Source organism: Urocitellus parryii, chromosome 1, assembly GCF_045843805.1.
Source record: "Urocitellus parryii isolate mUroPar1 chromosome 1, mUroPar1.hap1, whole genome shotgun sequence".
NCBI classification, from domain to species: Eukaryota; Metazoa; Chordata; class Mammalia; order Rodentia; family Sciuridae; genus Urocitellus; species Urocitellus parryii.
This window is the reverse complement of record NC_135531.1, coordinates 94969396-94995323: the sequence shown is the minus strand read 5'-3', so window position 1 is coordinate 94995323 and position 25928 is coordinate 94969396. Positions and strand designations below refer to the sequence as shown.

At 44.9% G+C, this 25928-nt stretch overlaps 5 protein-coding genes across 7 annotated transcripts in view; 2 read left to right on the top strand and 3 right to left on the bottom strand.

Annotated features, from left to right (window-relative positions):
* Positions 1-79: 79 nt before the first annotated feature.
* On the bottom strand, positions 80-2061 carry LOC113179647 (SLC35A4 upstream open reading frame protein). Its single transcript, XM_026384354.2, has 3 exons — positions 1956-2061; positions 869-967; positions 80-286 (listed from the first exon to the last, which is right to left on the bottom strand). Exons 1-3 carry the CDS (start codon positions 1968-1970, stop codon positions 89-91), a joined length of 312 nt encoding a protein of 103 aa, XP_026240139.1. The 5' UTR covers positions 1971-2061; the 3' UTR covers positions 80-88.
* A 276-nt stretch (positions 2062-2337) lies between these two features.
* Apbb3 (amyloid beta precursor protein binding family B member 3) lies at positions 2338-8208 on the top strand. Its single transcript, XM_026384351.2, has 12 exons — positions 2338-2568; positions 2820-2983; positions 3064-3140; positions 3701-3761; positions 3956-4102; positions 4224-4351; positions 4760-4874; positions 5019-5103; positions 5368-5451; positions 5718-5833; positions 5959-6150; positions 7680-8208. The coding sequence occupies exons 1-12, from the start codon at positions 2520-2522 to the stop codon at positions 7914-7916; spliced, it is 1455 nt and encodes a 484-aa protein (XP_026240136.1). The 5' UTR covers positions 2338-2519; the 3' UTR covers positions 7917-8208.
* Positions 8209-8925: 717 nt separating this feature from the next.
* Sra1 (steroid receptor RNA activator 1) lies at positions 8926-15075 on the top strand. The gene is made up of 5 exons (XM_026384388.2): positions 8926-9011; positions 9119-9244; positions 13488-13693; positions 14377-14485; positions 14635-15075. Exons 1-5 carry the CDS (start codon positions 8951-8953, stop codon positions 14844-14846), a joined length of 714 nt encoding a protein of 237 aa, XP_026240173.2. The 5' UTR covers positions 8926-8950; the 3' UTR covers positions 14847-15075.
* An 827-nt stretch (positions 15076-15902) lies between these two features.
* Positions 15903-18596, bottom strand: Eif4ebp3 (eukaryotic translation initiation factor 4E binding protein 3). Its single transcript, XM_026384389.2, has 3 exons — positions 17643-18596; positions 16414-16587; positions 15903-16254 (listed from the first exon to the last, which is right to left on the bottom strand). The coding sequence occupies exons 1-3, from the start codon at positions 17743-17745 to the stop codon at positions 16226-16228; spliced, it is 306 nt and encodes a 101-aa protein (XP_026240174.1). The 5' UTR covers positions 17746-18596; the 3' UTR covers positions 15903-16225.
* A 4229-nt stretch (positions 18597-22825) lies between these two features.
* Ankhd1 (ankyrin repeat and KH domain containing 1) overlaps positions 22826-25928 on the bottom strand; it is a 127715-nt gene continuing 124612 nt past the window's right edge. For 2 of the 3 annotated variants that reach the window (XM_077800818.1, XM_077800823.1), the window contains 4 exons: positions 25669-25920; positions 24827-25002; positions 24040-24204; positions 22826-23769 (listed from right to left, as the gene is read on the bottom strand). In XM_077800818.1, the coding sequence (XP_077656944.1) occupies positions 23710-23769; positions 24040-24204; positions 24827-25002; positions 25669-25920 (653 nt within the window). In that variant the 3' untranslated portion in view covers positions 22826-23709. The remainder of the gene's footprint in view (positions 23770-24039; positions 24205-24826; positions 25003-25668; positions 25921-25928) is intronic. The other variant, XM_077800820.1, reaches the window with a different exon arrangement.

The window sequence follows — 25928 nt, the reverse complement described above, 5'->3', positions numbered from 1 at the left end:
TGGGGAAGCCAGATAGTGTGTCTGTGTTCGAAAGGCCTCCACCTGTAGGCCCCAGCTGTTCATCCTGCTTCCCCCATAGGATCTAGAGCTAGTCAGGCCCCTTGCGCAGTGACCGAAAGTAGTCCCTCAGTGTCTTCTCCACGTTGGGCACAGCATATGCCTGAGCTGCATAGATGCCAGTGCAGGTGCCAACTGCAAAGCCCAGTACTGCCGATGCCCTCAGTTTGGCCACCACATAGCCAGCCAGGAATCCTTTGAGGAACGGGGAGGACAAAAGCGAGCCATCCTGCAGAGAAAAATGAAGAAGGAAACTCAGGCAGGTTTTCCCTCTTCTCTACCCAGGAAGTACTCAAGTGAGGGTCACTCTCTACAGCTGTAGCATTTTCTCCAAAGATTTTTCTCAAGGTTCTGGAGCTCAAAAAAGGAAAAAAAAAAAAAAAAAAAAAAGAACTCAGGAGTCCTGATCACACAATATATATCAGAATCCTGAAGTCAGAAAACTCCAACCACAGAATCTTCCTGCTAAAATGTCAGAGATGCCCCTGAGCAGTCTGAGCCCTGCTATTTCTCCAGTCTCATTTTCTAGCATATTTTCCCACTACTGCAGCCCAACCGACCTTCTTTCCTCCCTCTTGTACATAATACTACTCTGCATATGTTTGGAGTTTTCATTCCTCTCCACTTCACCTAGTTAACCACTACTTAAGATCTCAGGTCAAGAACTATTTTCTCAGGGAAATTTTCCTAGGGAACTGAGAACTGGCCCTCAATAACCATTTGCTGAACAAATCTCTGCCACTGACTCAACATTCTCAAGAGAAAATTGGACAATGAAGATTAAGGTGAGAGGCAGGAGGACAACTCCTACCTGGCCCACACCACTGCTGACTTCGTCTTCCACTCGCTGTTGCAGGCGTTCCAGCTGGTTCTTGAGAAATGCCAGGTCCTTAAGCTTGGGCAGAGAATCCTAGGAAAAGGGAGAGGCTGGCTCCACAGACTGACTCAGCCCCATTCCCTGTTCAATTCTATCAGAAACTGGGAGTTGGGAGGAATGGGGTGAGCCAGAGATATCTTTCTATAAAACCTTCCTGAGATGGCAGTGGTAAAGGCAGAAAGGCATTGAAAAGCAGAGTTACATGGGGCCGGGGAGGGGGTGGCAGATGAAATCAGTATCAGTAACTTGTAATAATCACTACAGGAATCTAAATATAGCAATCAGTGTGCAGGAAAGACAGAAGGAATCTTCAATTAGGTCTATGAGCAAAGAACTACTGACTGAACCAAGAGCTCCCCAAAAGTGGTGATCAGTCTTTCTTGTCTGTTGTAAAATGCCTGGTAGTGGGACTGGCAGGCACTTGGTGAATGTGACTGATGCTGGGCTTCCAGACCAAAGGAGAATAATAGCTTGAAGCCGTTCCCTGGACAATTTGAGGGTAAACCCGATTTCTGCCTGGACTGTATCCCTGTTTCTGAGAGCATCTCAACCTAAATGGAGTAACTGGGTATGAGAGATAATGAATGTCGGAAAGAGTATGCATAAACGACGAATAATTCTGATCACATGTAAGTATGAAATTCAGTGTGTGCACAAGAAAGTGTTTGAGGGTGCCGTTCGTGTGGATTGGAAACGCTATCTCTGGAAGGGAAATTTGGGGGGCTAGGGAATGAGGCAGAGTGAGGAGCATTCCGGGGTAAGTGTGTTTGAGTGTGTGCTAGTAACTGGGCATCATGATGGTATTCGGGAGGGGACTGCTGGGGGATCCCCGACTCCTCCCGCCTTCCCTAAAACTACCCCCATGCCACCCCTCCCTGTTGAGGTAGTCGATAGAGTTCCAGGGAAAACAAGAGGCACCCTATCTCTGGGACATTCCAGTGTCACCTTTCCCCAAAACTACAGAGCCATGGAATCTAAAGACAATCTTAAAAAATTAAGGATCACCCCCACGTTCACTCACCTTGTCATCCGCCATCTTCCCCGCCGAACTTGTTGCGCAGGCGCAGCCCCGCCTCCCTTATTGGGCCTACCGCCATCTTTACTGAGGGCGGAGGCGCTTCCGGGGCATTTTTGTAAAGGATTGGGTGTTTTCTTCGCCGCGGAATTTTGACAGTCTAGTTTTCACAGATGCTACCACGTGACCCCTACCGCCGCATCCCAGGCTGTCTGTGAGCGCGCATACACCCGCGCGATGATTTCACTCATGCGCGAGTGCGCGCGGTGCACGTTCACCTGACCGGTCTTCCACCCTCTTGATGAGCTCATAGTTGCGTGGTGGTGTCAGCGAGTCAGGGGCATCCGTGCGCCTCCTCTGGTCCGACGCACGGAAACACACATCCACTCGGCTTGTAGACACCACCGCCTAGGGGCGGTGCTGCTCAGACCCCGCCCCGCGTGTTTGCGGCGCCAGCTGGCCTGGCGGTCTCCGACACAGGGAGCCGGGGCTTTTCAGCGCAACTCTGCTTGAGGTCGCGCTGAGCTGAGAGCGCAGGGCAGCTAGGGCCAGCGGGGACCCGGAGGGGCTATGCTGGGCAAGGATTATATGCTGGCCATCATTCTGGTCAACTGCGACGGTGTGCACGGAGGGGCCTAGTGGGAAAATGAGAAGCTGATGGGGGAGACTAGGGAATGGAGAAAGGGTCAAAATCGGGGGTGGTGTGGGGACCGGCAGACAAATGAACCCTGATCTTACAATCCTTAAGATTGGGGAGCCTCGAGCTTCTGCCTAACGGGCTGTTCCTTGTGGGATGTAGGGAGGGTTATGACAATGGTTATTCTGAACTCATGCATAATATGTGCACCCTCTCCAATCTCGTTTCTGTAGATGACTTGTGGGGGGACCAGAATCTGGAGGGGGAACCAGGCCTGCCCCCAGGCTGGAGGAAGATCCATGATGCTGCAGGTACTTACTATTGGCATGTACCAAGCGGTAGCACCCAGTGGCAGCGTCCAACCTGGGAAATAGGAGATGCAGAGGATCCAGGCACGGTAGGTGTGAGAAAGGGGCCTAAGGCTGTGTGTGGCCCTAGGCCTGCTTGTTATACTGATTGACTGCCCCCGTTCTACAGAGGACAGAGAGGATTTGGGGACTGCGGCCCCCCAAGGGGAGATCCTTCTCCAGCCTGGAGAACTCACTGGACCGAAGGTAACAGGGATGGCCCAGGCAAAATGAAAGGCTTGGGAGCATTTAGAAATGCAGCTGAACCCAGTCTGTTTTCCAGATCAGGTTCTGGACTACCTTTTAGGGCCCTGTTCTGTGTTGTTGGGCACAGCACAGCACCATGTTCTTGACTATCAGTATTTTGAGTTTTGTCCCTTGATCTAAGTTTTTGTCATTAGTTACATATTCTTTCCCATATTCTGTGTCCTGACCTATCATGTTTTAGACCTTGGCCATGTCTTTGGGCTTTGATTTCAAGGATGTCTTGTCTTGGTTAGGGGCTCTGATTCACAGTTTATACACTGTCTCATGTTTTAACTTTTATTCGACGTCCTGTCTGGACCTTGGGTTCTGAATTTTCTCTCAAATTCTAAGCCACATTTTATGTTAATATATCTTGGGTTTTACCACACTTGGGGTTTATATTTGTGATGCTGTATTTTGGATCTTGTCCAAAATCCTGTGCTGATCAAATAGCTTGGGCCTTACCATTTCCCCTACTGTAGGAAGTATGGTTCTCTTACCAGTTGTGCTCTCTTTTCCAGTAACTCTCTGACCTGGTATGGTGAGGAATCCTATATCCAGAGCCTGGAGCCAGGGACTAAGGTAGTGACTTGAGCCCGAGGGTCAACCTAAGGCATTGGGAAATCCTTAGTGAAAGATTGGGGTGGACCTGGATTGAGTAGAGGTAATAAAGAGCAAAGGAAGAGACTACCAGAGGGTTTGTACATGTGGAGCCTATGGTACCTGCCACCCCATTCCACCCCTACTCACTCCTGTCCCTTCCCCTAACTTGTCAGTGCTTTGCAGTCCGCTCTCTGGGCTGGGTGGAGGTGCCGGAAGAAGACCTGGCACCAGGAAAGAGTAGTATTGCAGTCAATAACTGTATCCAGCAGCTGGCTCAGACCCGCAACCGTAGCCAGCCCCCAGATGGTGCCTGGGGTGAGGTGAGTTATCTGGCTGCCCAATGGGTTCAGTCTATGGACCAGCAGAAGTAGTTGTCCCTGAGTTACCTGTTTCCTATGGCAACCACTTTTATCTGATCTTTGGGATGACTGTCCTTGGCAGGGCCAGAACATGCTTATGATCCTGAAGAAGGATGCCATGAGCCTAGTGAATCCACTGGACCATAGTCTGATCCACTGCCAGCCTCTGGTGCACATTCGTGTATGGGGCGTGGGCAGCTCCAAGGGCCGGTGAGGACATCTGCATCTCCCCAAGCGAGAGCTGCTTCTCCCTCCCCCCTGCAGGCTGTGATCCCCACTGATGCTGATCCCTGGTACTTGAACCCCTGGACACAGATCCTCTGACATGGACCCAGCACTGCCTCCCCTGCCTGGTTCAGCCCTGGTTGGGGAGGGTGGGCCCAGCTCAGCAGGGACAGATAGGGGACAGCCTGAAAGGCTGGGCTGATTCTCTCCTGTGCTCCCACATGCTTCTGGAACAGTGACAGGTATGTGACAACCAGGTACCCTGACTCCCAGCCCTAACCTCCCCACTCCATCTTTGCTGTATTCCTAGACTGATTTTAAAAGCTTCTTGTAGACACTATAGGCCCCTGCCTCTAACCAGCTCTATCCCAGCCCCATTTCTGCTTTTGCCAGGGACTTCGCTTTTGTGGCGGGTGACAAAGACAGCTGTATGCTCAAGTGCCATGTGTTTCGCTGTGATGTCCCTGCCAAAGCTATTGCAAGTGCCCTACATGGGCTCTGTGCTCAGGTAAGGGCTAAGAGTGGGGGGGCAGGACATGTGGTTGTGGAGCTGGGGCTGGAGTTTTCAAGATAGTTGGGTCAGGGTGTTATTGACCCCTTCACCCAAATTCCTCCTTCTCTCTGAGTCTCATGATGATTGCATTTATTTTAGATCTTGTCAGAGCGAGTAGGGGTCAATGGTGATTCTGTTTGCTGCTCCCCAGATCCCATCTCCCCTGAAGACCTGCCACGGCAAGGTATAGGAAAAGGGCTGCTATATTGCATCATCAGGATGTTTGATGAAAGATGGGAGTTGGGGGAGGTTCCTGGTCATTTAGCACAGGTCCAGAAATGTGAGATTTCTGAGATGTCTGGCCCCAGGGATCCCAAGCCCTAAAATGGAGGAACATCCATGGGCTTTCTTTTATTAGCAACATCTCTGTCCTGGGTCCTGGCCCACTCAGAAGGGTAGGCTAGGTATAATGGAGAGTTCCCATGTCAACTTAATGTTTACCTTTTAGCGGAACTGCTGGATGCTGTGAATCAGGCTGCTCAGAAATATGAGGCACTGTACATGGGGACCCTGCCAGTCACCAAAGCCATGGGTGAGGACTAAAGAGGCTGGATGGGTTGGGATGCATAAGACAAGGGGAAGGTGGGTGGGGTGGGATCTACTATTTCTTGGAGACCTCCCATGGCCTTACATAGCCTGGGATGTACCAGCTTTCCCAACTCAAAGTTCTAATTCCAGCCCCAGCTATATTCTTCTCATCTTTCTGAATCCCAAGTCAGTGAGAGGGGCCTAGATACTCTCTGCAGACCCTTTCTTTCTTTGTAACTGGGAGTCATTACAGTTGTCATGTCCCCCCAGGAATGGATGTGCTGAACGAGGCCATTGGTACCCTCACTGCCCGGGGGGACAAGAATGCCTGGGTTCCTGCTGTGCTCAGTGTATCTGATTCTCTCATGACTGCACATTCCATTCAGGTACCAGAAGAGGGTGAAGGTGGGGAGCCTGTGGAGGGTTAGCAAGGATGCTGAGGGGGTCTGCTGGAAGAGATAGTGGGCCTGGCCAGTGCTTGATCCTCTAATGACTGGCCTGGTATGGACAGGCAGAGGCCAGTGCAGAGGAGGAGCCACTGTGGCAGTGCCCTGTGCGCCTTGTGACCTTTATTGGCGTTGGCCATGACCCACACACCTTTGGCCTCATCGCTGACCTTGGCCGTCAGAGCTTCCAGTGTGCAGCCTTCTGGTGCCAGCCTCATGCTGGGGGACTCTCTGAAGCTGTGCAGGCTGCCTGTATGGTGAGTTGGGGGTTGGCATTCATGGGTGGAATTGTCCAGTAGCTGCTGTATACCATGGACTGGGCTCACGATTGGCAGCCTTTCCACAAATCACAAACCAGTGACCCCCCTAGGGCTGATTGGTTCATAAGTATTTTGGCCCTTGTTCTATTTTTAGTAAGTTTTGATTAGTTGCCTATATTTACAGGCTATAAGATTTTACATAGTTATTACTATACCTGCATTTCTTAAATTATGAAGAGTCTGGCACAGGGTTCAAATGTAAAATTTCAGCATGTAGCTGGAGTTCTGTAGGGACTCTGCTACATAGGTTTGGCATTGTCTTTTCTGTTTGTCTCATTTAGGTTATTTCTTGGCATATGTGGGCATTCAAATGTGGTATGCTTAAACTCCACTAATTCAGTTCACTTATTTATTCAACAGATGATGAGTACCTATAAATTATATGCACCACACTTGACCCTGGTAATTCAGCAATATAGAAGGGACATCTTACCTTCACAGAATACTTAGGATAGAACAGAAACACATCAGGAAGAGGTTGTATACCATGGGATGATAGAGGAGATTTCCTTCAGGAGAGAAAATTGAGATGACCTAAGAGGAAGTTACGTGAAGCAGAGTGGGACAGTTATGCTGAGTACAGGAAACTTCAATTGTAAAGGAGAGAGAGAGAGAGAAAGAGAGAGAGAGAGAGAGAGAGAGAGAGAGAGAGAGAGAGAGAGAGAGAGATAAAGGGGGGGGAGGGAGAGGTGTTAGTGGATTAGAGTATGTGGCAATGCAAGGGAAAGTGTAGTGAGAGATGAAGGCAGAAACCAGGTCATGGGTCGAGCTGATGAGTTTATTTTATCCAGGGGTATGAGGAACCAATGAAGGATTTTGAGCAAGACAGTTAAGTTTCGTTTTTGGTTTAGGATGACCATTTAAGCTATAATATGGGTAAAAACTTTAGAGGACACAGAGAGGAGGTAGGAAGGCTAATTGAGACCCTCGTTAATAGTTCAAATGAGATAATTTGAGCAGTTGTACTGGGAATGGATTGGGGTTGTAGACCCTCCCCTTGATTAGAGAATATGCTTTGGTGAGGACTGATCCACAACAGTGATAGATAGATCAGAGGTAGCCTAGTGGTAGGTGTGGTTAAGAGTACAGGCTCTATAGTCAAAACTAGGTTTGAATGACAGTTCCACCATTTTCTGGCTATATGACCTTGAGTAAGTCTTCTACTCTGTCTGAATCTTAACTTCCTCATTTGGAAAATGGGGATAACAACACCTCATAAAAAGCTGAATTAAGTTATATTATTATATCAAACACTTACCAGTGTCCAGCCTTCCTTAATTTCTCAGTAAATATCAAGTTTTATGTTTTTGCTGTTGAACTACTTGACAGTATTGTAAGGACTGCAGATATGCTAACTACCAGCCTTGTATCAGATAGAAGCCTTGCCCAGTTTTCTGTTCTGCAGAAGTTTTCAAGGAGTCCAGGGGCAGAGAGTAGCTGTATCCTCACATCACCCTTCTCCCTAGGTTCAGTACCAGAAGTGTCTTGTGGCCTCTGCAGCTCGAGGCAAGGCCTGGGGTGCCCAGGCCCGTGCCCGCCTGCGGCTCAAGAGGACCAGCTCCATGGACTCCCCAGGAGGTCCCCTGCCTCTGCCCCTACTCAAAGGAGGGGTTGGGGGTGCAGGGGCAGCCCCTCGAAAGCGGGGTGTCTTCTCTTTTCTTGATGTTTTCCGTCTGAAACCCTCTCTACTCCATATGCCCTAAATTGATCTTAGAGGGCTGGGGAAGGAGGCTCTGGATTCATGCCCAACTCTGTACCCCTTCATGTCCCAGGGGCCTGCAACCTCTCACCTTTCCTGCCTGTTCGGGATCCTTGCTTACCCTCTATTTATTGCCCAACTTATTGTTTATACGGATGACTGAGAGGCCCTGCACTACAACTTAGGCCCCTGGTTCCCCTTACCTTGGATCCTTGTGTTCCTTGACCCTGTCCAGCCCTGGGCAGTTGGCTCTACCTCAGCAACACTTTATAGAAAAATAAGTGCAAATAAAAATCCCTCAGTGACCTCACTAGGTGTGAGTATATTGGACCTGGGACAGGGTTGGGGGCTAACAACCTGTGAGGGGTGAGCGTGACTATGAGGGCATGGATGTAACTGACACCTGACTTCATTCAACAAACATTTTCTAAGGTCTTCTTTGTGCTAGATACTAAGCTAGGTGCTGGGGATGTACTAGTCAGATCCCACCTTCTGAGACTCCTAGGGGGGAGATAAACAAGTCAAACAAAATAGAAGATGCTATGTAGTACAACTAGGAAATCTTCTTCAGAAGAGTATTGTGGTAGCACGGTGAGACACTTAACCTAGCCTAAAGTGTTACAAAAGACTTTGGGAGAGTTGACATTTAAGCCGAGTGTTGAAGAAAGATGAGTACTAAGTGAGTCTAGAGAAAATAAATGTGGTGAATGTGTAGGGCACTGGACAGAGGTGAGGCTCCAGGAGTTGACCTGGCTAGATCACTGACGGGGTACACGCGGGGCCTGAATTTTTGGTGGTTTGAACTTGCTCCTGAGAACAATTGGGAGAGATTAGACCCTGAGACTAGGGCTCCCTAGAGCGCCAGGTCCTCGGAAAAACAGCATCGTTTGGTGCCTTGTGACCAGAGTCCCTTAGGGAATTGGCGCAGGGTCCCTGCGGTTCTCGGCGGTTGAAAAGAACTGTCCAAACAAGTCCTCCAAGCAGCCAGCGCCGCCTGGCACACATTCCAACTAGCCCACGTGATCGGCGGCCCCGGAAATGACGCGCTGCCGCGCTGGCAGTGCGGAAGTGGAGATGGCGGAGCTGTATGTCAAGCCGGGTGAGCGCAGCTGGGGGCGCCGGGTGTGGACCTCTACCTTCCCAAGCCCCAGTGAAACCTTCTGGTGGAGTCCGGCTCTCGCTTTACACATTCCCTCGCCTCCACAGGCAACAAGGAGCGCGGCTGGAACGACCCGCCGCAGTTCTCATACGGGCTGCAGACCCAGACTGGCGGACCCAAGCGCACGCCGCTCACTAAGAGGGTCGCCGCCCCGCAGGATGGATCCCCCAGAGGTGCGTGGGGGCCCTATACACGGAGTCCCGCGGAGAATGGGCGGTGCCAGGGATAAGCGTGACCCAAAGGTCTGTTTCTCTCTTCTGAGGAGACTTCCCTCCACAAGACTGGGACCCCAGTAAGGGGCCCAGAGCAGGTGTTTTTGAGCTCCCTCTCTGCCGCTTAGACCAATAAATGTTGTTTATTTAAGAAGACTCTTTAATACCTTGATCCTAAGTGATCTTATTAAGCGTATTCTCAAGTTGTTTCCAATCTAGTCCTCTTCTTAGAGTCCTCTTCTCGATTTAGCCCTTTTACCTCTTCACTTGGGCTATATAGTAGGCCTCTGAAACTTGATGTGTTACTCATCTATTATTATTTACTGAGTACATACTAAGAGACACTACTTAAGGGCAACAAACTAAATAGCAGTGAACAAGAAGTTAACTACCTAGTGTTGGCAATAGATTAAATATTGATTTAATATTTAATGGTATTTAATGTCATGGCTTGAATAAGATGACATTAAATCAAAGGGCTCTGCAGAGAAATAACAGAGTGATATGTTACTGGGTGACTAAATTAGGCATCTGAGGGGTTGAAATCTAGTAACTAGAAGCCAGTCGATGATCAGGTGCAAGAACATTTCAAAGCTAGTGCAGAGGTCCTGGGATAAGAAAAAGATTGGATATTGAAGAAGTAGAATGGCTACAACATAGTGAGTTTTGCCAGGAAAAGGAGTTTGCATTTTAATCTACAAAGTTGGAAGCTACTGAAAAGTTTAAAGTAGAGAAGGGCTGTCTTTCCCTCTTAAAGTTTTCTAGGACAGAAGTGGGCAGTCACCTGCACAATGGGCTCAGGTTAATTTCTTTTAGCATCCCTTCATCCTTTACACCCTTTTCACTGCAAAGGAGTAATATAAGGAAGGCAGGGTTTCTTAACCATGGCACTACTGATTTTAGGCCAAGTTATTCTTTGCTGGATACTCTCTTTTGCGTTGTAGTTTCTTCAGCAGCACCCTTGATCCTCTACCCGGTAGATGCCAGTAGTGTTCAGTCAGTTGTGTTCAGATGTTTGCTCTCCAGCATGGGAACCACTAATTGATTTACATCTTTAAAAGATCACTGTGTCTGCTGTGTGGAAAAAGATTTTAGGGAAGAAATGAACAACAAATCAAGAAGCTATTACAGTAATACTGGCAAGATTTAATGATTTGACAAGGAAGGAAGTAGTGGGGATGGTAGGAATTAGGTGTACATAGGTTTTGTTGTGGAAAAAGTAAGAATAAGTAAATAGAAATCAATGTGGTTTTTTGTTTGTTTATTTGACATGGGGATATTGGAGGATAGAGGTTTTGTGGGGAGGGAAAAAGCAAGTTTTCAGTTTGGGCCATATTTAAGTTTGGGTTGCTGCTATCTTTGGAGAGAGAAAGGGATAGATCAGATTAGAGAAAGTCACCAACAGTCGTTGGTATTTAATGGCATGGCTTGAATAAGATGACATAAAGAGAGGTTGTGGATAGAGACCTAAAAAGGTGCTCTAGGGCTTTCTAGCATTTCAAGGTTATGTATAGGAGGGAGCAGCAAAGATTAAGCAGTGGCCAAAGAAGAATAGGGGAGAGTAAAATCAAGAATCAACAGTGCAGAATGCTACAGAGGTCAAGAGAGACAGAGACCTCTATATCTGACAAACACTGCAATTACTGCTGACCTTAACAAGAACAGTCTCTATAGAGTGGTGAAAACAAATTTAGCTGGAATGGGCTGAGAGAGAATATGAAAAATACAGAGTAATTATAGACATTTCACTCAGAAAGTTTTGTGAAGCAGAGATGAGAAAATGGGGCAATGTTGGAAAATGGAATAATGTGAAGGAAGGATTGCTTTTGATAGTATATACTACAATATGTTTGTATGCTGACTGAGAACCAGAACTGATGATGCAGAAGAAAAGGAATAATAGCTGGAGATGGATTTTGATAGAAGCAGGAAGCTTTCATTTATTACAGAAGGAAGGAAAGTGGGCACAGATGCAGATAAGCTGGTAAAAGTGGTGGTGGGAAGATGAGAGAGTTCATGTTTGATGACCTGTATTTTCTCAATGAAACATGAGGCAGGATCAGAGGTGGAGAGACAGTAGGCAAAGAAAGAGTGAGACAGTAGAAAAGTTTAGAAGACATGTGTCCAGGCAGTGTTTGGAATGTTTTAACATCGGTGGCCATTAAAAGTATTAAGTTATCATTTATCAGTTTGGTTCTGTTTTCTTCCCAAGTGTAGGCACTATGGTTTAACCAATAAAGTGGGACAAAAGGAAGAGAGGGAGGAGGTAAAAGTGTTTCAAAGGGAGTAACTGTAATGCACCAGGGAATCTGAGTAGTTGAGCTGGAAGGGTAGGAGGGGCAGTCAAATTTTGGAGATGATACAGTGTTGTGGACAAAGCATTGGGGAATAAAAGGGAGGAACAAAATGATCACTGGAGTGCTGGGGCTGTAGCTCAGTGGTAGAGCGCTCGCCTGGCAGGTGTGAGGCACTGGGTTTGATCCTCAGCACCACATAAAAGTAAACAAATAAAGGCATGCTGTTCATCTACAACTACCAAAAAAAAAAAAAAAAAAAATCACTGGAGGTGCAGGAGTAAAGTAACTGAGGCCAAATTATTAGGTGCATTAATCATCCTTGGAGATGCTAATGCCTGAAAATTAAGTTCTTGACTTTCTTCCTCCAGTTACTGGTCAGAAACAAGTCATCTTGATTCTTCACTCAACTATTGTAACCAAATCCTGTTGCTGCCTCCTCCTAAATAAATCTCGGACTGCTTTTCCCCCCTCATCTATTCTTTTACCATAGTTATGGCTAGGCATTCTCTTTTTCCTGGACCATCTCATTAATCAACTGCCGTGCCTGGCTCTATTCTTGATCTGTTCTCATCAATTTGTCATGAAACATACATCTAAAAAAATAAGTTGGGGGAGCTGGGGTTGTGGCTCAGTGGCAGAGCACTTGCCTCACATGTGTGAGGCACTGGGTTTGATCCTCAGCACTACATAAAAATAAACAACAACAACAAAAAGATTATAAGAAATAAATGTCGGGGGCTGGGGATGTGGCTCAAGTGGTAGCGCACTCGCCTGGCATGCTTGCGGCCCGGGTTTGATCCTTAGCACCACATACAAAGAAAGATGTTGGGTCCGCTGAAAACTGAAAAATAAATATTAAAAATTAAAAAAGAAAGAAAGAAATGTCAGGCACTGCAGAGTGGTGCATGCTTGGCTCCAGAGGCTGAGACAGGAGTATTGAGAGATTAAGGCCAGCCTCAGCAAAAAAAAAAAAAAAAACAAAAACCGAGGTGCTAAACAACTCAGTGTAGATCCTGTCTCTAAATAAGATATAAAAAATAGGGCTGGGGATGTGGCTTAGTGTCAAGTGCCCCTGAGTTCAATCCCCAGTACCCTGCCCTCCACACAAACAATAATAATAATAATAAGAAGAAGAAGAAGTTGGGCCATGTTACTCCTTGCTTCTATAAAACTGCAGTGGCTTCCCGACTGTAGGGCTCGAGATCAAACTCCAAGGCCCTACAGGAACTGGACTGCTCCTCCAGTCATGGCTTACACTGCTTTCTTCAGTTTTAATAAGTCTTAGGAAGCTGGGCAGTTGCACACTTGGAATCCCAGCAACACAGGAGGCTGAGGCAGGAGGATTGCAAGTTCAAAGCCAGCCTCAGCAACTTAGTGAGAGACTGTCTCAAAATTCAAAAACAGAAAAAGGTTAGGAATGTGGTCCAGCTACATTGAAGCACTCTTCAGTCCAATCTTTGGTATCCCTGCCCCCCAACAATTCACCTAGTACTCTTTAACTCTTCATAGCTGCATCTATTGTATCCATTAGTTCTCAATAAAAACTGTTAGCTTTGTGAGTATTTTGTGTTACACACTAATCTAGCAGCTGTACTTGTATAAACAACTTAGGTCTTTCTATACCCTTTATCACATAGTACATTTTATTTCTTTACAGCATGTAACATAATTTGGCAGTTGTGTCTCCAACCCCTCTAGAATTTAAGCTCTCTAAAGGCAGGAACCTAATTTGTCTGGTTTACTCTATCTTTGGCACCTAGCACATTGTCTGCACCTAGTAGATACTTAATGCACATTTTTAAGTGGATGAATTGTCCCAGAGTATCCCTGCTTAGAAGGGGTGACTTTAGTGTTGAGTTTCTTACCTATTTGAGCCATGCTACTTGAATCCTGCTTTACTTTTTCAGTCTTCACCTCAGAGACTTCTCCTGGGCCTCCTCCAATGGGGCCTCCGCCTCTTTCAAGTAAGGCCCTTGGCCCCCCCTCTGTGGGGAGCTGTCCTGTCTCCAGAGTGGAGCCCACAGGTTTCCGAGTCATTGAGTCTGAGGCTATGATGGAGGATGTGCTGAGACCTTTGGAACAGGCATTGGAAGATTGCCGTGGCCACATGAAGGTAAGCCCTCCAGGGAGTAGGAGATAGCCAGATGCAAGTATGGCTCCCAAAGGTAGACCTTCTGACCCTACAGGCAATGATTCTTAATCCTGTCAGAGTTATGGACCCCTTCAGAATCTGCTAAGACCTTCCCAAGAAAATAAACAGGATTTCAGGAGGGTGCACAAGACTTCTGCAGAACTAGTCAACAGTAGAGTTGTAGGAATGAGTTGAATTAAATTCCCATTAGTGGAAAATAGTAGTTTAATTTTCAGTATCTCCAGGCCATTCAGAGCATACCCTGCTAGTTTTGTACTCAGTGGGGGAGAGGAAATCTCTATCTATGGTGTTTCCTAAGCTCTCTGGAGGTAAGGGATCAAGGAAAGAGGAAGTAACATAGTAATTTCATCTATTTGGCTCTTAAGTCTCTTTTTTTGGTAAATTAACCTTATGAGCTTCTGAGGGTCTGAGAAGACCCCAAATTTTTAAATTCTAGCCACACATGCATGTTTTCTTGGAAGAAGATCCATAGGCCTCAACAGGTTCTCAGTGAGGGCCTCTAACCTTTGGGTAAAGAACCAGATCTCTAAAAGACAAAATGTAAGGTCCTGGGCCAGAGATTAGCAGATGCATTCCTATGATACTGCCTTCCCTTTTCCCCAATGGGCTGGCACCACTTGAGTTGGAGGGCATTTGTCTTTCAGAAGCAGGTATGTGATGACATCAGTCGACGCCTGACACTGCTTCAGGAACAGTGGGCTGGAGGGAAGTTGTCAGTGCCTGTTAAGAAGAGGATGGCACTACTGGTGCAAGGTATGGGTGGCTTCTGGTATAGCCTAAATCTCTTGCCCTGCCATGGTTGGTTAAGCTGGAACAGGTGCTAAGATTTTGAACTCTGGGATGGGAGGCATGAAAGCTCTTTTTTAGCACATTCTGCTTGCTCAAGCCCTGTTTCTCCTCAGAGCTTTCAAGCCACCGGTGGGATGTAGCAGATGACATTCACCGCTCCCTCATGGTTGATCATGTGACTGAGGTCAGTCAGTGGATGGTGGGAGTTAAAAGATTAATTGCGGAAAAGAGGAGTCTGTCTTCAGAGGAGGAGGCCAATGAAGAGAAATCTGCAGCAGCTGCTGAGGAGAACCAAACTATACCAGGCTTTCAAGAGGCGCTATAATTCTGGGGATTCCCCAGACTCACCTAGCCTGTTTCTTATGCCTTGGTGTGGAGGCCTTCTCTCACTTGACTCCATTTTACCACCAGGGAGACTGTCCCATTGGAACTGACCCAAGATCCAATCTGGGGTACAGGGAGCTCACTTGTTAACCCATAACATATGCATTTCAATAAAAACATCTCAGTGGTGGGCACTGGGTGGGAAGAGATGAGCCCCTTCATATGTCAAACTGGTCCCCAATACTGTCCTTGACAGCCCACTCCTTGCATACCCTATAACTCCTGTTATCCTTCCTCCACATATCATGCCTAGCTGGGCATGATCAGATTGCTGCTTGCCACTTTTACCAAAATTAGATCAAGAAACTCATTCCTTGTAGCCCCGTCTTTGAAAGAGTTCATTTCAAAATGAGAACAGATTCAAATAGCCTAGCATGTGGATGCTTTTCTTGCAAGGAAAGGAGACTCCCTTATATACCTTCCATCTTTGAGGTATACAGATAGTAGAGATTAGAACCAGTGAGTGGTTTTTGCTATATAGAGAATGAAGGAGATGACCCAAATACTGAGATTTGGGATCATTACTGACTCATCAGGCAAACTGCTACCTCATTTTGGCCTTTAGTGTGGACCTTAAGGTTTCTTGTAAACCTATGTAAACAACAGTGCTGTAAGAAAGGAATGCACAAGGTTTTCAGTATTGGAATGGGGACTGGTACTTACAGGTAGTAGGAGGTAGAAATAGCAAGGAGAGACAAGAGATTTGGCTATAGGCTGTGAAATCACCTCATCCAGAGAGTGCTGCTTAGGAATGGAGAGGGGAGGGCTGTTGGGGAGGCCCAGTTCCAAGAAGACTGCTTCCTGAAAAGACAGGAATATCCCCTGGCAAGGTCCAGGCTATTGCTGTTCATGGTTTGGCGACTCCTACAGTCTGTCCCAGGCTGCTGGAAGTTGGCTCAGGGGGAGCTGGGAACAGACCTGGACCTCTCATAAGCCTGCTAGGGCCCTCAGCTGTGTGGCTAAGATGAGAAGACCACCATTGAGGAGAACACTGGAGCCAAGACTTTTGTTTGAATGTTTACTAAGCAGCCAGAAGGTGACATATTCTGTCTTCCAGTCCTAGCCCTTAGCATAGAGGCCTGGGGGTTGGGAGGAGTACCTAAAGACCAAAGAGAAAGGAGATCTAAGGACTTGGCAAGTAGCCCACTCCTATCCCTGGTCTAGCTGCCCCAGATTTAAAGGAGGTCCACAACCAACAAGTCACTCCTTTCCAGATTAGATGAGGCTAGCTGTCCTTTGGATATCCCAGAAAGAGGTGGTGGCAACAGCGGCATGAGGGATCCCTCTATAACGCCACACGGGGGGATCATCTGCACTGGATTAGAAGTCCATTTCAAATTGTGCGTCATCTGGAGAAAGAAAAAGCAGGGCTAGTTGGTGGCCTGAGGGTCTGAAGGCCTATGGCCAGTGTGGAAACCCCTCTTGGAATTGAACCCCACTCTACTTCACAGAGGCATCTCAACTCAAAGGATGAGGCATTTCCTAATTTTAGATACTGCTTTCCTTACCGGGTATCTCTTCCTCTGTCTCCTTCTGCTCCTTCAGCAACTCCAGTTTGGAGGGTAGGACTGTTGGAGGAGTTGTGACCCCGGGAATCTGAGGGAGGCAGCAGGGGGGTGTCCGGGCAATGGGTGAGTTCTTGCACTCCAGCAGGAACTTTCGGTCGTAGATGATCCTGGTGCCTGTTAAAGGGTAGGGGCTGAGGTTAAGAGTCAGGAACTTGGGCTCAAAGGTGATTAGGATCCCAGGCATCAGCCTTTTGAGGACTGTGTTGGGGGGTGTAAGACTGTCACATTTCCCAGTGTGTAGACTGACTAGGACCTCTACTGACAAGGCTTCATGGCACTGAAAGACTACCAGGCCTAACCAAGATGTGTGTAGACATCATAAAGCAACTGGGCTTTCCAGTTAGTCCAACCAGGGGACTTAGGTTTGGGGGAGTTTCAGGTCTTAGTTCTAAAAAGGAGCACCAAACTATGAGCTCAGGGTCTGCTACTCTTAAGCTTTGACATTTTCTTGGTTTGGTTTACAAGGTGGGATATAGTTGCCCCACAGCTGTGAAGGGGGCACTCATCTCCTGCAAAGAGAAGCTGTGTTCTTCCAGATACTTGCTTTCCTCATGAAAAACAGGGACATATGACCACTCCCAAGTCCTTAAAGTCTCAGCCTTCTAGCTCAAGGGAAATCAGCCAGCATTGTTGACCTCAAAGGGAACTGCCCAGTTCTTGCCCCTCCCCTTTACCCAGGAATTGCTGGGTAGGGAACCCAGCCGCTCAAGTTCTCGGGGCTGCTGGCTCAACCAGCAGCAGGGGAAGCCTGGACTTTTATCTATCACAGCTAAAAGACACAGCCAGCTGCATATACCTGAACCCCTGCCCCTAACAGCTCTAACCAAGATTTGGTGCTTCCTGCTCAGGCCACCTTCTACTGGGACCTAGGGGCCTACTCCCAGGAAGGAAATTTGCTAAAGGTAGGAGCATATGGAAAACCCCCAGAAACAAGGCCAGAGAGAGGAATCTACTCACTGTCACCGAAGATGGGCACAAGGTACTGTTACAGCACTTTGAGGTTTTGGGGAACTAAGTTTCGGTTCCAAAACCCTCCCTCAAACCTACAACCTGCAGAGGGGCCTGCGGACAAAGACAAATCTACAGCCCACGCCTACCCACCCCCGCCGGCAACAGCACGCAAGCGCTGGTTTGCCAGCACTCTGCAGACTCCGACTCGGCCCGCTGACCTCCCGGGGTAGTGGCATATAGAGTGCCCCCCGGCGTAGTGCTGTAGCAGTCGGGCAGCCGTTCCCGGCCCCCCGGAATCGGGCAGCTCGTGGACGTGGACATAGCAGACAGGAGGTGCAGGAAGGCAACCGGGCTGGTGCTGTGGCGCGGAATGCTGCTGAGTCTGAGGCGGACTTGGTTGACCACGTGCGGCCCCAGCAACAACACTAGGACGACGTCACGCCCGGGGCGGGCCACTCGCTGTCACTCAACCCGACGGCGCCGCCTACTCGCTAGAGAGCAACCAGACTCCTTAAAGGTGGGGGAAAGTCTAAGACTCTGCACAAGCCTTCAGATCCACCTGGTGCAACATTTGCCAGCTTTCCTCTCAATACTGCAACAGTTTAGCAGTTTACTGTTTATACCTGGGCTCCTGGGGAGTACAGCTGGCTTATTCCTCTCAAAAGTTTTGGACAGTAAAGCACTATTAATAGCCGTATTTTACAACGAGGCAAATAAGCCCAGGCAGGAAAATCTGTTTCAAAGTAACACATGTTGTTGGAGGGGTCCTAAGTGTATCTCACTTCAAAACCTGGTCCCTTCAACACAGCTGTGTACTGGCCACTAGAAACAATCAATTGAGGCTGTGGGCTTAGCTAAGTGGTAGAGTGATTGATTAGCACGCGAGACCCTTGGTTTGATTCCCAGCACAGGAAATACACGATTGCTATATGGTGTGAAAATGCCTTAATGGCCTTGACCACGGCAAGAGACTTACTTTCTTCAGGGAGCTTTCTGAAATAGTTGTACCTGGGCTAAGGGATGAGTGGGCCCTGAGGGACAGGGGGAGGCTGCAGTTTGAGAAATCAAGAGGGGAGGCCTGGTCTTTTATCTATCACAGCTAACTGAGGATAGGTAGGGGATCTGGTCATTTAGCTCTGTGAAAGGGAAGGTCGGAGGGAGTGTCTAACCTTGGGAGATAGATATATATATTTTTATGTAGGTATAGTGATATAATAGGCCAGAGAGAGGTGGTGGGAGAGTTAAGTACTAAGTCTAGTGTCTATATTATAGACTCTAATTTTAACTTCAATCCAGTTGTCCTGTTTGGCTTCCCCAAAATCAGCACTGTCCTTATTACCCCCCAAAATTAAGTATAGCACCTGACCACATGCACATACTGGTATTACCTCAGCTATGGATTCATTAGAATTTCCCTTAGCTTTAATTCTGTCCCTCATTTAAAAAAAATTATAAATCAGTGCTTCTTAAACTTTAACGTGCATATAAATCACCTGCAGACCTCAATGAGAACTCTGATATACTAGGTCCTGGTGAGATTCTGGATTTTAAATACATTCCCAGGTAATACAGGTGCTGCAGATTCTCAGAATCATATTTCAGACAGCAAGAATATGTATGCTTAATTGTTCCAAACAGTTTTGAAGAAAGCATCTTACAAAGTGGTGCACACCTAAATGATGTACATTAACTGTGATGGAGAGCAAGGCTTGGGAACAAATTATAGAGTCATCTGATAAGTCATCTTTTAAGCAAGGTGATGAAGTAGTCTGTTCAGGGAGGCATGGGATAGAGGACCATGAGATTGAAGGTGGGAAGCCCAACAGTGAAAGCAGTTGGGATAAAGATAAATATATAAGACTCAGATACAAAGAGGAGAAAGAACAAGGTGATTGATTAAGGGTGGGGTGAAGGAAATGGAGATAAGCCAGGGTACTTCCCTATCTTCTGGTTTGACAGCCTTGGTAGCTAGAATGCTAGTATAATAGGGAAAACAAGACAAGGAGCATTGGGGAATGAATATTGTGTGTGGAATGCCCAGGTAAAGCACAACATGGAGCTAAATATATTGGTCTGAAGTTCACAGGGAGAACTCAGGCTAGTGCTTCATATTTGAGTGGAATGAAATCCAAGAGTATGGAAGGAGATAACCTTGGGAGAAGATTCAGTGTAAGACAAGCCCTAAGCACATCAACATTTATTTAAGGAAGAAGGATTCACCAAAACAGAAAGAGCAGTCAGAAACAGATCTGGGAGAAGTTTTCAAGAAGGATCCATGTCTAAAAAATCTCTACTACAAAATAGCAGCAGTAGATATCACTACTATCTGCACTACTGCATGAAGCTAACTTTTTGGAGACACTAGGTGGAATAAGTTTGGAGAACTAGAAAATAGGTTGTTGGCTTTAGAGAGAAAGCCAGATTTATTATCCATGCAACCTGGATAAGGAACAAGAGTTTAAATCAGAGAGTTAATACTCACTAGATATGGAAGTTTAAAAAATACCTATGCCCAGGCCTCCACCACTAGGCAAACTGGCTGAAGTCACACCAATACCATCAAGATGAACTTTCCTAGTATATGCAAGACCCTGCATTAGATCACCAGCACTGTGCAAAGATAAATAAAGGATAAGATAAGTATGCAATAGATGATTTGATTTATGACCTTGTTTTCCATATTAGGTCTTGAAGCCTAGGCTAATTCCCTTTTTATTGGAGGTGATCTTAACACATTTAAAGAGTTTTAAACTTCAAATCACATTTTTCTCACTCCTTTTCTATAGGAAAGAGTGAAGGTGAAGGAACTAGCCTGTTGGAAAATGACAAAGCACTAAAGGTGAATTAAAAGTGCAGCGTTATCAGAGCCCTTCACCCCAGTACAGGGTCCACTGGGAAGACGTCACGACCAGCTATACTTCTCGGTAGAAATTCTTCTTGTTAGTCAGAGAACAAGATGTTCAAAGTTGTTTTCCTACAGGCTTGTTTGCCTCTTCCTGGGTTTACAATGTGGTCCAAAGGTCTTCAACAGTGGGATACAATCATGTATACCAAATACACCTCTCTGCTTAGCATGAAACTATCATATGACCAGCTTTTCTTCTACAACCTAACTCTAACTAAGATGGTCCCCCTTGTGCCCTAGTTTTGAGATCAGCAGGAGGATTTGGCCATAATCTACACGAAAAGATGGAAACTGAAGTTCCAAGTCCTAAAATTTCTTACCTCTGGTTAGGAGAGGGCACCATTGGCTGTCCAACTCTCTTCTTTGGTCTGGTTAGATGAGGTGATGGGATTTCCCCCTTGAGAGCAGGGACTGAAGAAAGCAGACTGGCCTATAAAAGGGCAAGTCAGCACACTGTAGCCACAATAGATTTAAGGGGTCTTACAACATCAATAATTTTATTGATGGTGGAATTTTGTTAACACTGAATACTATTTGAAATAAGAGAGTCTGGAAACCTTAATGATATATTTTATTCCTTGAAAGAGCTGTTACTCTCATGCAGTTTGACCTGTATTTTAGCAGGATGTTTCTTAATGACTTGAAGGACTACTATGGATGTGCAAGGTTTTCTTCTACCTTCACTAAAATCTCCAAAATCAATACTCATCCCCAGAATAGCAGGCTTTTTTCCCCCACCTCAGAACCAAACCTCAGTACTATAAACATTTTAATGGTTTCCAGTATTCGCAGACCATATAATCTCATTCACAAGAAAAAGGAGAAAATTTATGTTAGAACTAGAGGACTCTTTTGAGTTTCATTTAAGTTTAGTTTCATTTTCAGATGATGAAAGCGAAGCCCAGAAAGGTGAAATGACATGCCTAAAGTCTTAGTGCTTCAAGTGGCAGAAATGAAAATAGAATTTAGGCTTCTGACTCTTGTTCTACCATACCCATACTGCTTCCCCCCATATCCCTTGTATATTTTGAAAGTAATCAAGTTCTTACCTGAGCTAGGTTTTATCCAATGTTCAGGTTGGTAAATAGCAGTAAAGGAATGCCAGGAAGAGGCAGGCAGAGGAAGAAGAGATTATAGCAGGCGAAATGGGATTGGGAGCTGGCTACCAGGATCCAAATAGAAAGAAAGGAAGGCAGGGCTGATAAAAGAGTAGTAGTTCCTAAGGAACTACATTCACTGTACAACTCCTGTTTCTTCCTAATTCTTCTAGGGTTTTCTCCCTCCTTTTCTCTTTATGGGTTCTAATTCCCGAATAGAGATAACATTTCTCCTTTTGTTGTTTTCTAGGTGCAGATTTAAGGGTTCTTCCAGACAATTCAAATATATTATAGTTACAATAGAACCAAACTCACCTTTTTGTCCCACTGAATAATTTACTTAATATTATCTCTCACTAGTATATATTTCATCAAGAGTAGTTTCATGGGCTGGGGTTGTAAATCAGTGGCAGAGCGCTTGCCTAGCATGTTTGAGGCACTGGGTTCGATTCTCAGCACCACATAAAAAAATAATAAAGATATTGTGTCCATTATAACCAAAAATATTTAAGAAAAGAGTAGTTTCATTCACTTCATTGTTTTAGGTGATTAATTTTGTTATTGATAAGTGGAAAGTGCAAGATATGTAGGTGATCCAAGGGGTCTCCCCCTCCCTCCAGGATCAGGGGGCCTCCTGATAATATTTAATGTGATTATCAACTACTACAAAAGCAGTAACTATGATACAAGTGATAACTTTCAAAATTCATTAAAAAAGAAGTAAGGGTTGGGGTTGGGGCTCAGTGGTACAGCATTTGCCTATCATGTGTGAGCCACTGGGTTCTATTCTTAGCACCACATATAAATAAATGAATAAAACAAAATGTCTGTTGACAACTAATACACACACACACACACACACACACAGAAATAACTTTAGTAATCATTCTCTTACATAAGATGAAATGGAAGACAAAAGAACAGGTTATGTCTAACACGGAACAAACATGGTATATCTGACCTGGTGCTGGCTTTAGGACCTAGGCAGTGATTAAGAATTCCTATTATGAGAGTAGAAAGGTGCTGCTTGTATAGTTTGCTCCTAGTTACTCCTTTTTTGTGTGCATTCTCTCTCTCTTGCTTTATCTATCCACCCCAAACATTTTCTTATTTTCTTTTTTATAATGCTTATACATAAGACAAGAGATTCAACTACATTAAAACACAAACAGATTGATGACTATACTTTTCAGTGAGATCATTTTTCCTTCTCTATTGCATCAGATTCTTGGCATAACTTTTGGTTTGCCCAACCCATTCCAGTGTTTCTGTGTTTAGTTTGTTAAACATACTGACTTTTCATACTTGGGTCCATGGAACTAAGCTCAGAACAAGTCACATATTTATAAACATTACTTAGTTGATTCAACAATACAACAAAGTAACAGGAGTTGTCGAAACCCAAATAAAATTAAAACACCCATAACCAATTACATCTTTTAGATTAAAAAAAGTCAGGAAGCACAAAAGGAACCTGAAGTTGACGATTTGGGTGTGATTTGTTCATTGTTAACTGATTTAAATCCCAAAGTTCCTATTTCCAAACTCATGATCTATAAAAAAGAGTGAAACTTTATCAGTGGCCTATGTGCTAAAGTCAGACAAGATGCAGTGCCAGGGTTTGAACTTTCTCACATGTAAAATGATGTGGAAGACAACAAGGGAACAGGAATATTAAACACAATAAACAGATAACAAGTCTTAACAGTGCTTTTTCAAGGGAGTGTATAATGTGAGAAACATGGTACATAACATTAACAATCTGGTTCAGTATGATTGTGGATTGGGCAGTACCTCCATGACCACTGAAAGGATCACACCCCACTTCTAAACACTGTTCATCTTTTTATTGAATATTCTGGTAAATATTTCACATTAATACAGGCTACATTTAGTAGAGCCATTATATGACAAGAAATTTACTCAACTTTTTCCTTTCCAGTATGTAAACAATTATACATGTATTTACCACCCTAAAAGGTTGAAACATGTAATCATCTAATTCTCTTCTGCATATAAGTAGCATTCGGTATGTTTAGCCAAAAGCACTAAGTTCATCTGATCTTAAGTTGAAAATGGCTAAACTAACCAGAGAACATAATCAGGTGGATAGGAAATCAATTTGTTCTTAAACAATGGGAAATCAAATTTCCATTGCTAAAGCCTCAGAGAAAATTTCTTAGTTAGGCACATTTAAAAAAGAAAAAAAAAAAAAAAGTTCCCCAGGGTTCTTCCAAGGTCATAGATTTCTCAAACAAGGCTAAAGAGTAAAGACCTTCTAACTTAGTTGACATATTTGAGATGCATGTTTCCAATATGAGGTGCCCACGTGCCAGGCCAAATCTGAAAAGGGGGAGGAAAAATTGGAATTTCTAATTAGGAATCTTTAGACATTTACAAAACGAATATAAAAATGCAATGGCAATTCACTGTTTTTGCCTAGGAAGAATACACATACATGAAATAAAATGTTTGGTTGCATCATCTTGATATTTGAAAAAACTTACTTCAGGTCAAGGTGGTCAGTCATGACTTGACTCAGAACTTGTATTATGCACAGTATTGGGTGACATGACAAATCTGAAAAATGAAAGAGCATTAAGCCCATTTTACCTGTTGGGCATCAGTGCATTCAGTTGAATTTTGGATAACTTTTATCATAGGGTTCCAAGCAGGATCTGGGTTGTGAAGCCCATTAAACAATGGACCTCCAGGAACATCAGCAAGCTGAGGATGAGAGGGTATTATGGTGCCTCCATACATGGAAATTGGTAGACCCTAAAACAGCAGGAAAAAAAAAAAAGGTTCACTTGCAAAATGATTACACATAATGATTCTATAATTCCAGTTTAGACCTCTCTAATTTCCCTTCAGAAAACACCAGAGGATTCTGTAAGCAGAGTGTGGTACAGTACTGACAAACCAAAAAGTGTTTTTCTGCATCTGCAACATTTTTCAATAAGAAATAAAAAACGAAATATGATATCATCAGGAAATTTCCTGTATTATGTTTGAAAACATAATACCCTACACTTTCTCCTATCTTAGTTTCATGAATAAGAGTCTACTAAGAAGAAAAGGGTAAAGCTATGTGAATGTTTATAGCAATAATTTGGCTTTATAGCAGCCAGAAAGCTGTCAGAGCAAACAAGAAAGCATTGAAGATCACAGCCAGCTTTTTAAAGATATGGAGGCCTCCCTCAAAGTTGTGATAGAACACAAAAACAGAAAAACTCAAACACCTAAGGTGTAGACATTATGACCCACTACTGAAACTGAACAAAAGAACTGGCAGGGATGCAAACAAAGGGAGACATTTCAATACACACTACTCCTTAACATGTAACTACATTGACTGGCAAAGTACCAAACAAATTACAATGATTGTTTATCAACTCACTTTAGAAAAATCCACAAAACCGCTTGCCATAGGCTGGTGAAAAATGTTAGAGGGGGCTACCATTCCAGAATCATCTCTCTCCATTGGTTGGTGCTGGGAGAATGTGCTTGGGTCTGATAATTGTTGATGCATTGGATGGTTCCCTATCACAGACTGCGACCAACCTGATAAGCCTTCTGGAAAGAAGAATTGAAAAGAGGGTTTGATATTTATTTGCATAAAACAATAAAATATTATCACTTTATTCTTTCTTCAATACCAAAATAAATTCCTCTCAAGAGTTTAGGGAACATTCATCACTGTCTTGCAAGCCAAAAACCAAAAAAACAAACAAACAAACAAAAAAAACAAGTTCCCAGACTACCAGAAGAAGTCCTCTGAATACCCCAAACATCTTATACTCTCTGAAATACCTGAAATAATTATCCCATTCTACCCTGGAAAGCTTAAGCAGGAAAGTAAGCATGCTTTGAATATTTATTTTTTTATTATTATTTTTTAAAAAAATATATTTTTTAGTTGTAGTTAGACACAATACCTTCATTTTTATTTATTTTTATGTGGTGCTGAGGGTTGAACCCAGGGTCTTGCACATGCTAGGTGAGTGCCCTACCACTGAGCCACAACCTCAGCCCTGAATCTTTATTTTTGATCAAATATATATGTCACCCAACTAACTTTCCAGACTTTGAAACTAGACTGAATTCCTTAAAGGTACAAACACCCAACCCTGTTTGTTAAGCACAGGAACTAAGTTCTTTTATTTTTAAAGGAACTGAGTTTTAATGACAAACTTACACAACTTAATTAAGCTATCCCTGCAGAGAAAGAAAGATACATACCTGACACAGCATTGACACCAAATGACCAGATTCCACTGTGTCCAACAGGAGCGACAAAACTGGTTCCCACAGGAGCTTGAGCAACAGACCCTCCTTGCCGTATTCGAGCCAGTCTCTCTGTTCCAATTGGGGGAGGTATCTTTCGATCTTGACTGGCACTGCCTCCTTTTGGTTGGCCCAATGTTGGTGGGGCAGAAGTGGCTGAAAGAGGTGAAGATGATCCCGAAGAAACAGATGGAATAGGAGAGTCACCTGGTGGC

Excerpts from the sequence above, each read along its gene's own strand:
- LOC113179647 (XM_026384354.2), bottom strand. Across the intron at positions 287-868 it reads TCAGCAGTGGTGTGGGCCAG|GATGGCTCGCTTTTGTCCTC; the intron begins GTAGGAGTTGTC and ends TTTTCTCTGCAG.
- Apbb3 (XM_026384351.2), top strand. The coding sequence starts at position 2,520 with ATGCTGGGCAAGGATTATATGCTGGCCATCATTCTGGTCAACTGCGAC. Across the intron at positions 2,984-3,063 it reads ATGCAGAGGATCCAGGCACG|AGGACAGAGAGGATTTGGGG; the intron begins GTAGGTGTGAGA and ends CCCGTTCTACAG. Across the intron at positions 4,875-5,018 it reads TACATGGGCTCTGTGCTCAG|ATCTTGTCAGAGCGAGTAGG; the intron begins GTAAGGGCTAAG and ends CATTTATTTTAG.
- Sra1 (XM_026384388.2), top strand. The coding sequence starts at position 8,951 with ATGACGCGCTGCCGCGCTGGCAGTGCGGAAGTGGAGATGGCGGAGCTG. Across the intron at positions 9,012-9,118 it reads GGAGCTGTATGTCAAGCCGG|GCAACAAGGAGCGCGGCTGG; the intron begins GTGAGCGCAGCT and ends TCGCCTCCACAG. Across the intron at positions 13,694-14,376 it reads ATTGCCGTGGCCACATGAAG|AAGCAGGTATGTGATGACAT; the intron begins GTAAGCCCTCCA and ends TTTGTCTTTCAG.
- Eif4ebp3 (XM_026384389.2), bottom strand. The coding sequence starts at position 17,745 with ATGTCCACGTCCACGAGCTGCCCGATTCCGGGGGGCCGGGAACGGCTG. Across the intron at positions 16,588-17,642 it reads ATATGCCACTACCCCGGGAG|GCACCAGGATCATCTACGAC; the intron begins GTCAGCGGGCCG and ends ACCCTTTAACAG. Across the intron at positions 16,255-16,413 it reads GACAGAGGAAGAGATACCCG|ATGACGCACAATTTGAAATG; the intron begins GTAAGGAAAGCA and ends TTCTTTCTCCAG.